At 39.1% G+C, this 13,444-nt stretch overlaps 1 protein-coding gene across 3 annotated transcripts in view; it reads left to right on the top strand.

The window, feature by feature from the left end:
• The first annotated feature begins 284 nt into the window (after nt 1-284).
• Nucleotides 285-13,444, top strand: part of acsl3a (acyl-CoA synthetase long chain family member 3a) — a 43,990-nt gene continuing 30,830 nt past the window's right edge. Inside the window, exons 1-2 of one of the 3 annotated variants that reach the window (XM_077207018.1) lie at nt 285-479; nt 12,349-12,790. In XM_077207018.1, the coding sequence (XP_077063133.1) occupies nt 12,434-12,790 (357 nt within the window). In that variant the 5' untranslated portion in view covers nt 285-479; nt 12,349-12,433. The remainder of the gene's footprint in view (nt 480-12,348; nt 12,791-13,444) is intronic. The other 2 variants (XM_077207015.1, XM_077207017.1) reach the window with 2 other exon arrangements.

The raw sequence follows: 13,444 nt of genomic DNA on the forward strand, positions 1-13,444 counted from the left end.
TAGAAATAGAAAACAAATAGATTTTTTGTTGTTTTTGGACTATAAAATAAACGAATTCTACCACTGTATTAGTTAGGTTATTATAATGGGTTTACAAACCGAAGACAACACCTTTCTACATAAGGATATTACACCAGAATTAATGTAAGAAAAAACAAGAGAGTTCCTTAAGAGTCACAGGACAATTTTAAAGTGCAAAAGAAACTCGTCATACGTCATCCGCGACAAACCGAGTGACCCGAGCAACGGGTACCGGTGACATCACGCATCGGACCCAGGCACGCGCCACCGCGGAAAGTCCAATCACAGCTCGCGCTTTACACCCAGGAGCGCGTGCTACAAACCGCTGCCTCCTCGGCTTCCATTCAAACCCTCCTCCTGACCGTTGATCAGTGTTTATAGTATTCAGTCAGCGTGACTTCACAGGTGAGCGGCTCCGTGTAAAAAGTGACATATTTTCTCTCCGGAAACGAATTAAGGTCAGTGGGCGATTTATTCGATGACTTTAAACGAGGTCGATGTTTAAATTAATATCTTTCTGTCATGTTAGTGGCGCGAGCGGTTGAGGGTCTGACACTGTGTGTGTTTGTGTGTGTGTGTGTAGACCTTTAATAAAGTGATCAATAATTAAAATACTAATGGATTGTTTTTGATATAGCCTATACCGTCCGATACTGATCCTAAATTAAATCGCTTGATACACGTTACGTTACTTCTCAACTGAAAACAAATTATGTTCACAAGCGTCTATTTACTAACCTTAGCAGTTGCTGAAATGTTTGAAAAAGCTGTTGAAATTTACCTATTGGGGGGAATGCAGTTTAAAACCACTCAATATTTTAATTTCCATCTCCAAGTTGAGGCATTTAAACAAATAAAAGGTTAATATGCTTGAAGAGAGATTATCTTCAAGACACTCTTCAGACTTTAAAGGTTGTTTACCTCATTCCTTCAGAGTGAGTCTGGGATTCATAGCCCAACGTTACTGCTGTAATAAGGAATACAATTATGATTAGGAATGGCACAACAGATACGCTTTTGTGTCTTGTTGAGTGGGAGAGGTCATGAGATTGAGCTTTGACAGGTAGGCTATTTAGTGTCTGTAAAGACCAAGCTTTTTTCAACTTATGTCATTATTGTGCCTTTGCTTTAATAAGCCTATTCGGTTTCTTAAGCTCTGCTGCATTCTTAAAGTTGAGCTTGTATATTTTAGTTTTCAGTGTTTGAATTCATTAAATGTTGTCTGATCCAGTTCTGTTCTCTGATTCTCATGCACGTCCTTCCAGCCTACGCAGAGGGTTTGCTGACACATAAACACAAGCTGAATGATTCAATGAATGAACTGTTGCTATGACAAACATGTCAGTCAGTTCTCCATCACTCAAGTTATGATTGTGTTTTATATAGAGGTGCGCTGCTACTTAATTACTCTGCTGATACCGATAGCTGATTATTCAGAATAATATCTACCCATACTGATAGTCTGAAATATCTCCCAAATAATGCAGCAAACTACAAAGAACCCCCTCATTTGGTATAGGCTATTATAGTATAAGATGTTGAAATAGCACAAACTATTATATTCAACTGCTATTCATTTTCAGATATTAAATTATACTCAATAAATTATACTCAAATAAAAACTGAAATGTTTGTATGCAGCTCACTAGCAAATAAGGTAGTTTTCATAAACTCTTGTCTTAATGACAAATTCAGACATGCATATAAAAATATCAGTAAATAGCCTAAATATAATAAAACCGTAAATAAGCTCCTTACTGTTTTCTTAGCTAACTAACGATCTGTGAACATTGGGTAACTTTCCAGAGGTAAATGCCACGTTAAGCAACATTGTTCACAAGCTGCTTGAAACACTATTGAGCAATTACATGAGACATGATTTATTTCGTTAATACTCAGCACAGGAGTTAAATCTTAACCAATTGTGAAATCTGGTTGCATTACACACATAAGGAGAATCTTCACAAATTTTATTCTTTCAAATCTCAAACCTGCACACACTACAAGATTTGATAACCGTAGTGCATCACACACTACAAGATGATGATGATGCTGCCATATTTAGCACCTCACGTGATCTCACGGGGAAGCGGATGTAAACTAAATGGAGACTGTGTCGCGTCAGCTTGCTGTAGACATTATATGATGAGGACACATTATAAAGGTTGTGTTGTTGCCACATTTTCCGTACAGCTGCTTGTTGATTCGCTATCGCCATTTCAAAAGTTCAGTCACTTCCGTCTCCTTGTAGACTTGTCTCTCATTGGCTGTTGTGGAAGTGCTGATGTAATAATAGTTGTAATCATTTCTGATTTAAAATCAAATCAAACATGTTTGATATTGTCAGGCCGGCCCGGTGTGTGCACGAGCAGTGCGGGAGGTTTAAGATTTGATCTGTGAACGCTCACATTACCAGATAATCTGGGCCGAACATTGGAACCAACCGATGCCCTGGACGCAATTTGGGCATAAATCAGTGTCCCCGCCAACCGCGGCGCTACCATTGGGCCCGGGTGGGCCTGGGCCCACCCTTTATAGGTCCAGGCCCGCCCATTTTGACCCAGGCCTATAGTGAGTAGTGAGTGATTTTCATTCTAGCAGTTCATCCAATAAGCAGCCCGAGGAAAGCTTTGAGTGAAAGCTTCTCAACCAATCAGTGCCTTCTACCCCACGTGTGACTTAAGGGGGTCGCACACTGGACGAGAAGCGCAGCGCGGCATCTTTAAAATTCGAACACTTTATTCGCTATGAGTGTACGGTGTACACACACCAGCGGCGCCATTCGTCTGTCTGCGGCACCCAGCAACGGCTCAGGACCTTGTTCAAAATCCTGCCGCGCCACAGAGCGCCATTTGTTTTGTATTAAATTTAAATGTAGGCCTATTTGTCTCAAATCGTCATTAATGTACATACTGACTTCACCCTGTGCTGCAATATACATTTAGTTTTATGTTCATTTACAGAAATCAGCTGCTTGAATGAAAATTGCTGATGTTATCGGATTTTCAGCTGATATTCTCAATTCATTCAATTAACGGGCGCTCTGAGGTAAAGTGTTCAGACTGCAAAGTCAGCAACGATTGTATTTAATTGTACAGTACAATCATAACATAGTACAGACATTATCTTAATTCCATAATGTCCTTAAACATAACAGTATTGCTGGCCATAAATTGAGAAAGTGCGCGTCCAGTGTGCGATACCACGAGTTGTCCTAGACGCGACGCGGCACAGCGCCGCGCTTCTTGTCCAGTGTACGACCCTCCAGTTAGGCTAACGTTACTTCACTGAGCTGAGGACAGCGACACAAGAGCCACACAGGTAGGCTACTGAGTCGCTGTCCTCAGTGCCGCAGAAAAGCGCTGAAACGGAGATGAAGGGGAACCCCTTTTTCTTTTCTTTTTTTTCTTTTTTTTTTCTTATTTTAACTGGCCCATCCAGGTTTCTGGAGGCCCACCTACAATCAAATTAATGGCGCCGCTAGTGGTCCCCGTGGGTCCTTAAAAAGTCTTGAAACGTCTTAAATAAAAAATTTCGATTTTTAAGGTCTGAAAATGTCTTGAAATCTGAAATTTCCGGTAAGGAGGTCCTAAATTTCACGTGGGATCTTAAATTTACTGTCCAACTCCGTCCGTTTTTTTTTTTTTTTTTATCCGCAATTTGAACAACACACCATTTGGGGGCAGCATTTTGATCTATGTGGGTGCAACCTGCATCATTCCATAGGTGACTGACGAGTAAGTGATTGATAAATGCGTTGCGTTGATGGTTTGCCACACCAGCATTGGTGAGCTGTGCCGCTATGCTTCGCCACACCATTCTGTGTCGTGTCGCAGTGTTAATTTCGTTATTGAAAACTATGACGAAAAATGTTCGTTGACCCTGACTAAGACACGACGATGAGAGACGATACCCACGTCATTAAACGATAACTGTGCAATATCAAATGGCCTACAATATCTTTGACGAAAAAAGACGAGACTGAAGTGTGTTTAAAAAAATACAAACTTGACCAAAACCACTTGTTTTTGTCGAATAAAGGAGACGACAACACATTACAGACTGTGTTTACGAGCGTTCATGCTTACGGTTGCCAGATTTAAATAATTTAAAATCCCCAGTCAGAGCTTTTCTGTTAAAAGAACACGGTTTCTACCCATAGACTGTAAAAAAATATGGACGTAGTGTCCATGACGTCACCCGTAGGTTTCTGAAGAGCGTTTTTGAAGCCTAAAGTGGGCGGAGTCGCTCGTCGCCATCTTGGAAGCGCGTCACAGTGCGTCACTCCCGGATAAACGAAAATGGACAAAAAGGCGGGACGTGGGTGGAGTTGAGGTGCCTGGATCCTGAAACTACGCCTGCCTAGCTCGACGTGATCGACTTTGCTCAGGTTAAGCTAATGTGCTACTGGCCTCGCGCTAAAGTGACAGCTGACTTGAAAAAGTAGACCTAAAGCCAATAGTTAAAGTTCATGTTTTTGCCCTTTGAAATACTATAATAGTTAAAAGACATAGCTAACCGTGAGACTATGTGTATTGTGATGCATTATTATTCTCATGCAGTAACTTACAATATTTGCTCTGAGCGTGTGTGTGACAGTGATGCGCATACATGTCAGTCAGCGCGGCACCGCACGTCAAGTTCGTAGAGAGCTTTATTCAGTCCATTTTAAATTCTGATAGATATTACCTAAGAAGTTAAAGTAATGCACTAGAAATCCGCACTCATTTAAGGGACGAAGAGAAAGCACTGACACCTGCAGGATTTCATCTGACGGTACTTTTTATTGAACACTAAAAAGTTAAATAAGCATACTATAGTCTATCTGTTCCGTAAGATCAACGGCACCGCAGAACGAGTGTGGCCTCTAGATCTTAGACGTTTTTAAACCTGAACTCCAAAAAGCAACGATATTGTCAGACATCCATGAGTGCATGTTCACAGAGGAAAACAACTGAAGAACAGCGCTGGTTGTTCTCTCGATACTCGACAACGACGGAATCCAACGGAGTGGGCGAAGGTATAAGGTCGGCGTGTAATAAATTGTATGAAATAATCCTGAAAAAGTACAAACACGGCAGAGATGCCAAGTTCAGCAGCTGGAATCAGCTGAGGTGACATGACGGCTAACAGAGAGCAGACAAACGGCTAGTAACAGCAGCGGCAATCCACCTGTCACTCAAGTGGCCACGCCCTTGATTATGCAGCATTTTAAGGCTTAATATAATTTAAACGGATGAGTTCAAAAGAAAATTCACCCCCCTCACAGTTGTCATGAAGGGCAAAATTAGCTGTATAGACCAAAACAACTTAGGACACCAGGCTGTAAACATATTTTTTTCTGCTGTAAAGTTGGGCATTTTAACATGGGGGAGATACAGATTTGACTCACTTTTGCTGCCAGCCTCAAGCGGCCAGGCGATGAATTGCAGTTTAATTCACTTCCGCGTTGGTTCAAAGCGAGAGACAGGGAGGTTGCTGCTTGTTTATACCCGGTCTTGTCAATAGTATCTGGCAACCATGCGCGCGTGGGCTCTCTCTACACTGCTTTAGAAGCGCGGATGATCTGAAAACACAGACAAGTAAGCTGGAGTTCAGCGATCTTCATTTGAGATTTTCTACTTAAATTAAAGCGTCATTCAGTTGGTCTTTATTCTGTCACGAGCAGTGTTGGGTAAGTTACTCAAAAAAAGTAATCCACTACAAATTACTAATTACTACTTTAAAATTGTAATTTGATTACATTACTGATTACTGCATGTAAAAAGTAATCAGATTACTAATTACTTTACTTTCAAGTTACTTTGAAAACCTATTAAAACTACAAGAATACACTACAAAGTGAAACTCAGTTCTTTCCGTAATTTAATATTGGAGAATACAGACATCCCAAGTCTCCTGGAAGTTCCGGGAGTCTCCCGCATGTTGATAGCGGCTCCTTGATGCCCGCAAATTAGTTCAAATCTCCCGGAATCTAGAGCGAGCGAGAAAGAGCGCGAATGCGAGACAGAAGAGAGGGCTGTTTCTCAATATGTTCTTGTGGACTTGTGAAAAGTCATCAGTCGCTGCCCAAGTACTGTTCCAATTCAGAGTTCACATCTAGCCAAGTCAAGTTCAAGACCACTGATGTGTTCCTGATCCGCCCCTTTTACCCAGGATGCATCGAGAGGTGACTTTAACTTTGTAGCCTATTAGGCCCCGTTCACATATCGCGTCTTTTGCGCGCTCAAGTTCATTATTTCAAATGGAGGCGCGCGGTTTGCGCGCTCATAATGGAAGCGACGCGGTCGCGGTGCGACGCGCTCGTTTTTTCCAGGCGCGTCCGCGCCGCATCGAGATAAAAACATCTCAACTTTTCAGAATGCCGCAAGCGCACCGTAGGTCACGTGACACGAACCAACCAATCAGCTTCCTCGCCATTTTTGTTACCTCAGCAGAACTAAATGGAGGAACGGCTCATCATTGCGGTCCAGGGATTTCCCCATGGTTGCACCCAAACACTGCGTTTTTTACTTTTCTGAGTAAATAAGTCTTGTAACAGGGTTACAGCAAGGGTTTTTCGGTGGTGGAAATCCATTGCTGAAATTTCCTTCATGTAACGGAGAGAGCAGCTGATGGTTGCTTAGCAACGACAGACGCCTCCGGAGCGCAACCGCCCTAGCGCTTCTTTGGAAAAAAGAGAACGCGTGCGCCTAGCGTTTTCTACGCGTTTTTAGGCGCGATATGTGAACGGGCCCTTAGAGAGCTGACTTGTGTTTGACTGAACTGTTTGCTTTATTTCTAATTGTACAGCTTCTTATACCTTTTAGGCTACTTATACTTTTATACTGGATATTATTGAGCATTAAAACTGACATTTAACAAAAAGAGACAGGGTTGTGTAATTTTATTTTATATATTTTAAAATATATAGAATATTTTTTATATTTATTTTACTATACATTCTCTTCACTGTATGTACATGTATAATAAAATAAAATGACAAGTCTGTCTCTGTTAAATGTTAGTTTTAATGATCAATAATGTTTCATATTTTTAAAATGAAAACAAAAAGAAGCAGGGTTGTGTTTTATATATCGTGTTGTTATAAATATATGCAGTGAAGATAATCAATGTATGCGCACATTTGTATTATATGAATGAATAATATTATATTATTGTATCATATTTTGTTTTATTGTTGACGAAAAGAGGCAGAGTTGTACTTTATACCATATTTCGTTTAATTGTTGCCTGAAATATAGCTACATAAAGAGATAACAGGAGTAACCAGAGCGTGCTGAGTGACGCGATCAAGAACGCCGCGGTTCCGTTTGCAGAATAACCGGACTCGCGTCCTCTCGTCCTCGGGAGTTCGTTCTCCTGAGTCGAACTTGGCAAGTCTGAACTACCAAGGACGCAAGTCCGAAGTTTGCGTAGGCTACTATTGAGAAACGGCCAGACTGTGCTCCAAACAGTGTAGCGCTGCGTGTGTGTGTGTGCCTCATGAAGCGCGTTCTCCGGTAATTCATTAAAGCGCATGCTGACGCAGCCGGCCAAACGTGATTAGAAAGGCATTTTACTAAATATTTTTTTGTTAACAATACATTTGTAACGCAAGTAACTGAATTTTATTGACATCAGTAACTGTAATCAAATTACATAAATTTAAAATGTAATGAGTTACATTACTGCCTTACCACGAAAAGTAATTAGAATACAGTAACGCGTTATACCCAACTCTGGTCACGAGCCGCTTGCGCTGTTTGTGCGACTAAATCTGCGATCAAAATGCAGGCTGATATCCAGCAGTGTTTTTAATGTTGATCATATTATTGCTATTTTGCAACGAAAGCCTCGGCAGAACTGCAGCACACAGCGGTGATTCGAGAACGAATCTGTGGCTTTGAACGAATCGTTCATAAATACAGCCTCTTGCTTTGTTACTGAATGAATGAATGAATGACCTGATGACTCAATACAGTGAATTACCGCCACCTACCGGCGATTTTAATTTAATATTTAAAAGTATCACTTCGTTTTTACTATCATTGCATATTTATTGAACATTGTTTTATTTAAAGCATTATTTATTTTACAAAAGTATTTATAAAGGTAAAAAATGAACAAGAGGGGTTACGGCGCTCTAAAAAATTGGAGAACCACTGAACTAAGGAACAAGGATATGTAGAATTGCAGAAGTGCTACTGCTAAAGAGTGCATTGTCAATACAGCCTGTTACCTTGATTCAAATTTCTCATTAGCTTAATTGAATTGGCCTAAAGTGAAAAATTATAATGAAAATTTTTGTCTAAAGACTCAAATAAAATAGCTACCAAAATGAATGTCGGTAACTGAAGTTTGACTGAAAGTAATGACTAAAAGTTGACAAAAAATGCAATGACTTTGTCAACTAAAACTAGACTAAAACTATGAAAGACAAAATGACTAAAATGTGACTAAGACCAATAAGGATTTTCATCTGAAGATGAAGACTAAGACTAAAACAAAAATGTTTTAGTCTTTTAACACTGTCAAATTAACACTGTTGTGTCGTGCTGAACATTTTCCTGTTTTTTTTTTTTCGTGGTAAAGTCTTAAATTTGCCTTTTAGAGGACTTAAAAAAAGGTCTTAAAAGTCATTAAATTTGCTGTTAAAAATGTGCAGATACCCTGTAAATGGGGATTTATGTCGCTTTTTAAACTATTTTTTTACTATTGCGTTTTTTTCTGTTATTGTTACATTAATTTTTCACACAGTCTGAGTTGCAGTCTTTTTTCCGCCCCCTTTTGATTGACAGCCGATGGTGAAAATACTTGCTTTTATCGTCCGATACCAATTATTGGCAGATACATCTGTGCTTTTCAGCGAATGACACGAAAACGATCAAAACATTTCTCACATTTTAACCCTAAATCAAAATCCTAATATTTTGCATAAAGAATGGTCCATTAAGACTTGAATTGAGACATTATTTGAATGCCACTACCACTGAGCCATTCCAATAAATGTTTTTATTACGCTCATGTCGCCAGGAGTCAACAGTGTTCATTGAAATTGAATGAGTTTAGTTCTCATTACAGTAATGCAATGCAAACATTTTATTTAAAAAAAAAAAACAATTGTGCTCTGACAGGATTTGGGTGAAACGTGCTTTTATAAAGTAATGTCATAAGTGCTACTTCTTTATGCAAAATAACATTTTCTTCAACCGTCCTTTCTTGCCGGACACTGACTGCAGAAAACACACACAGATGATGGCCACAGATGCTCATATAGGGCACAACGATGCACATTCTCTGTGTTACTTTACACAACGTGACACAATGACAACTCTCCTCTCTCTCTCTCAACCTCTTCTTCAATCCTGTATGAGTGTTGGTGGTATCAAACAACGATCCTTTCATTGGAAAGAGGAAGTAAATCTCGCCTCTCTTTCTTCACATCATGAATAGCAGCGATTTCAGATTTATCACACAAAACCATTTTCATCATAAATACAGAACACTCTCTGTTTCAGACCCACGATATTCAGCTCATGTTGTTGTGCAATGCTCTTACATGCTGCATTAGATTTGCTGGTTAAGAGCATTCAGACTTGAGCTTGAATAACTCTCGCTTTATTTACACTGAAAAGACTGCTGTGACTCACTCAGCGCTCAGAAAAAGATGGGTTTTGGGGCGATGTACATAAAAATGAATGATGAAGAAAAAAAGGAGAGGCTAAAAATGTGTCGAGGACATCAAGGAACGGTTTACCCAAAAATAACAGCTTTAATTAATTCCAATCCAATTCAATTTTATTGAACTCGACTGCAAATAAGATTGGAGGCTTAGCATTGATTAACAGCATTGATTGAAAACAATAGTACACACAACTTTTAATGGTGCTTTTTTCTGCCTTAGGAGCTTGACTGTAATATTAAAATTGAATATAGGCTAATAGCCTATATATCACCACCATCCACTTTCATTGTGCATCTCACAGGAAGAAAACAAATTATAAGATATAAATACCAAAACCTTAATTTTAAAACTTTATACTCTGGATAGCAGAGCAGAGTTGGGTGATCTTAGACTGTCATGCATTTGCTGACACTCATTGAGTTATTCATGAGATCCCTGAGAATGCATGAAAGGGATATTTGAGGCCTTGCTCTTACAGACACTGATGAGTGAGTGTGAATAATAAATGACATCTGCAGAAATAGCTTCCTTAGATCTTGCTCGTTGGCCGTTGTGTGCATGATCCAGTACCTCTGAAATATTCCTGGATATTTTCATTTATCTGACGCTTTTATCCAAAGCGACTTACAATTGCTATATATGTCAGAGGTCGCACGCCTCTGGAGCAACTAGGGATTAAGTGTCTTGCTCAGGGACACATTGGTGTCTCTCAGTGGATTCGAACCCAGGTCTCTCACACCAAAGGCATGTGTCTTATCCACTGCGCCATCACCACCCTCTATTTGATCTGCTTTGCATACAGTATGCAAACACTGGGGATTATTTGACTGTAATACTCATATTGGTTCTGTATTCTTTTATATTTCTATATAGTGTTCTATAGAACCCCATTGCATCATTCCTTTCTAAGAGTGTATTTATGTGTTTTGTGATTGTATGTAATCTTGGGAGGCTGGTTGTGATGTCACGATATGGGCAAAAATAGCCATCCGACGTATTGTTCCCGTGTGTTATTAGGATAATGTTGCAATGTCAGATTATGCTCTTCGGCCCTGGGTAGATGGTCCGGTAGTTGTCAAACAGACATGTCAATCTTATTATTATTAATACAGGATTTAATTTAGGGACCTGGGTGGCTTCAGGACCACGGACAGCTTCAACCAGTGACCCAATCCCCCACTTCCCCAACCATGCCACTATACATTCATGTCATGCATATTCACTATTCAAATATATTGATATTTTGAATTATTTTTATATTTTCATTTTTTCTTTTGTTTAATTTGAGTAATTTTATTCTATTTACGTTTTGTCATTTTTATTAGTTTTTTTTTTTTTTTAATATTTCTAAATTATTTTTATTTCGTGTAACTTGATTGTGTCGAGGCTTCGGTTCCAGTTATTTTAGTTGTATAAAAACAAAAAGCTGTCCGTTTTGCTGCTTGATATTGCAAAATGTTTCTTGTTATCATATTATTTTAATTCATTATCGTTATCATAAACACACTGGTTTGTAGCACAAATTATTTTATCATTTACAGCATTTTGTTATTCTTCCCTTTATTTTCCTATAGTGGCAAATTAATCGGAAGTGCCCACACAATCACAGAAAATAGCTTAATGAATGCGAACAATTGATTTAATTAATTAATGGCAATCTTTAATTTTAAAGGAATAACCACCCCCCTTAAAAAAAATAATATTCTATCATTATTCACTCATGAAATTAAGTCGTTATGCACTTATAATCTCCCCCTCACAATTCTCATTCATGCTTAAACGAACGTTGCACCAAGTGTCATTAAAGGCAAATCGCATTGGTTCTTGTGTGTCACATGATTGATCACAGTGCAGCTTGGTCATCTCTGGCAGAAAGTGATAGAAAGAATGACTTAAATTTCAGTCAGTTCCTCACACAAAGCTCATGTGCCCATTAAGACTTTGAATTAAGCACACAAGTTGTGCTTTTACACTTTAAAATGTCCTAGTATGGAAAACAGTACAATTTATATTGTATAAAATACTGTAGGCTATCTCCTTTTGTGTTCCATGGAAAAAAATAACAGCATGAGTTTAGTCAAAGTCGCTTTAATGGGATTGTTCACCCAAAAATGAAAATTGTCATCATTTACTCACCCTCAAGTTTCTTTCTTCTGTTGAACACAAAATAATATATTTAAAGGATTTTGGGAACCAGACAGTTGATGGACCCCATTAACTTCCATATATATTTTTTTTTTTTCTAAGTATGGAAGTCAATAAAGGTCTGTCAACTGTTTGGTTGCCAACATTCTTCAAAATAGCTTCTTTTGTGTCCAGATATTTGGTTTTTATGGTTTTAGTTAACAAAAATAACCCTGAGCCAAGCTCACAAAAACTCATGCACATGCTTAGTTTTAATGTCACCTTTTACCCACTTTTGGATTTGTGCCGAAATCTGGGCTGTTGTTAGACGTTACACACCCATTTACCAATTTCAAATCTGTCTCTCCTCTCACGGATTGGGTCAAATGGGTCGAAGTTGTGAAATTTCCGTCTAACAAGTAATCGCCCATGACCTTTTGGTTTTTGGTTTATGATCATTTGAATGCTCTGATGCTGTTCGGTGTTAGTGTGTGTTCAACAGCATGGAAGACTGACTGCTTGTTTTTCTTGTTTAGAAACAAAGCTTCACTGACACATCGCGGAGGAAAAGAAAAGAAGAGGAGGAAGTGACATCATAACTTTCTATTTCATTCTGTCAGTATGAGGCTGAAGCAGGATGTGAGTCCAGTCGTGGTCGTCATATTCAGATTGGTGGTTTGGCTTTATTCTCTCATCTCTTACCTGCCGTACCTGTTGCTGAGATCGTCCGAATCGCAGTCGTTCTCCGAGTGTTCACGGAGGGTGAAAGGCCGTTCCCTGAGTGCGCACCCGTCGGGACCGTACCGGGATGTCGGAGCGCTGAGAGCGCTGGCAATGTGCCTACAGCCCGGGGTGAACACACTCGATCGGGTATTTGAATCAACCGTAAGCCGCCATCCAGACCTCGACTGCTTGGGCACCAGAGAGTTGCTGAGCGAGGAAGACGAAGGTCAGGAGGATGGAAGAGTCTTCAAGAAGGTGTGTATCGTCTTGAAATCCATGCTATGCTTTGGCCCTTCAAAACTCTTGGATGTGTTGAAGAAGCAACGCCAAACCCCCCCCCCCCCCCCCCCCCCCCCCACGCCCCCTCCACTGATGTCATCTCATATTGTTGGTTTAACCAAAAGTCATAGTTTAATTTTTATGAACATTTCTCACCTTAGAGATGGTTAACTAGTCATCCACCAATGGATTAATCATTGAAAACATGCTAAAAACAAAACTTGCTCATCAATTAAGGAAAAATATTATATTATAAAATGATTTAAAAGTATTGAATTAGACACAAAATTAAATGTACACTGTCGCTGCCTAGTATATGCTACTTTTGGGTGGAAATTATTGTATAGTGATTAGTAAGCCTACACTACTGGCCAAAAGTTTGAACTAATTGTATATATTACATATTATTTTTTTAATGTTTTTTGAAAGAAGTCTCTTCTGCTCACCAAGGCTGTATTTATTTGATCAAAAATGCAGTAAAAACAGTGAGATATTATTACAATTTAAGACACTTGTTTTATATGTGAATATATTTTAAAATGTAATTTATTCCTGTGATCAAAGCTGAATTTAAGCATTATTACTCCAGTCTTCAGCGTCACATGATCCTTCAGAAATCATTCTAATATG

This window comes from Siphateles boraxobius, unplaced genomic scaffold, assembly GCF_051911475.1.
Source record: "Siphateles boraxobius isolate OS27281-9 unplaced genomic scaffold, OSU_SipBor_1 6, whole genome shotgun sequence".
Classification (NCBI taxonomy): Eukaryota; Metazoa; Chordata; class Actinopteri; order Cypriniformes; family Leuciscidae; genus Siphateles; species Siphateles boraxobius.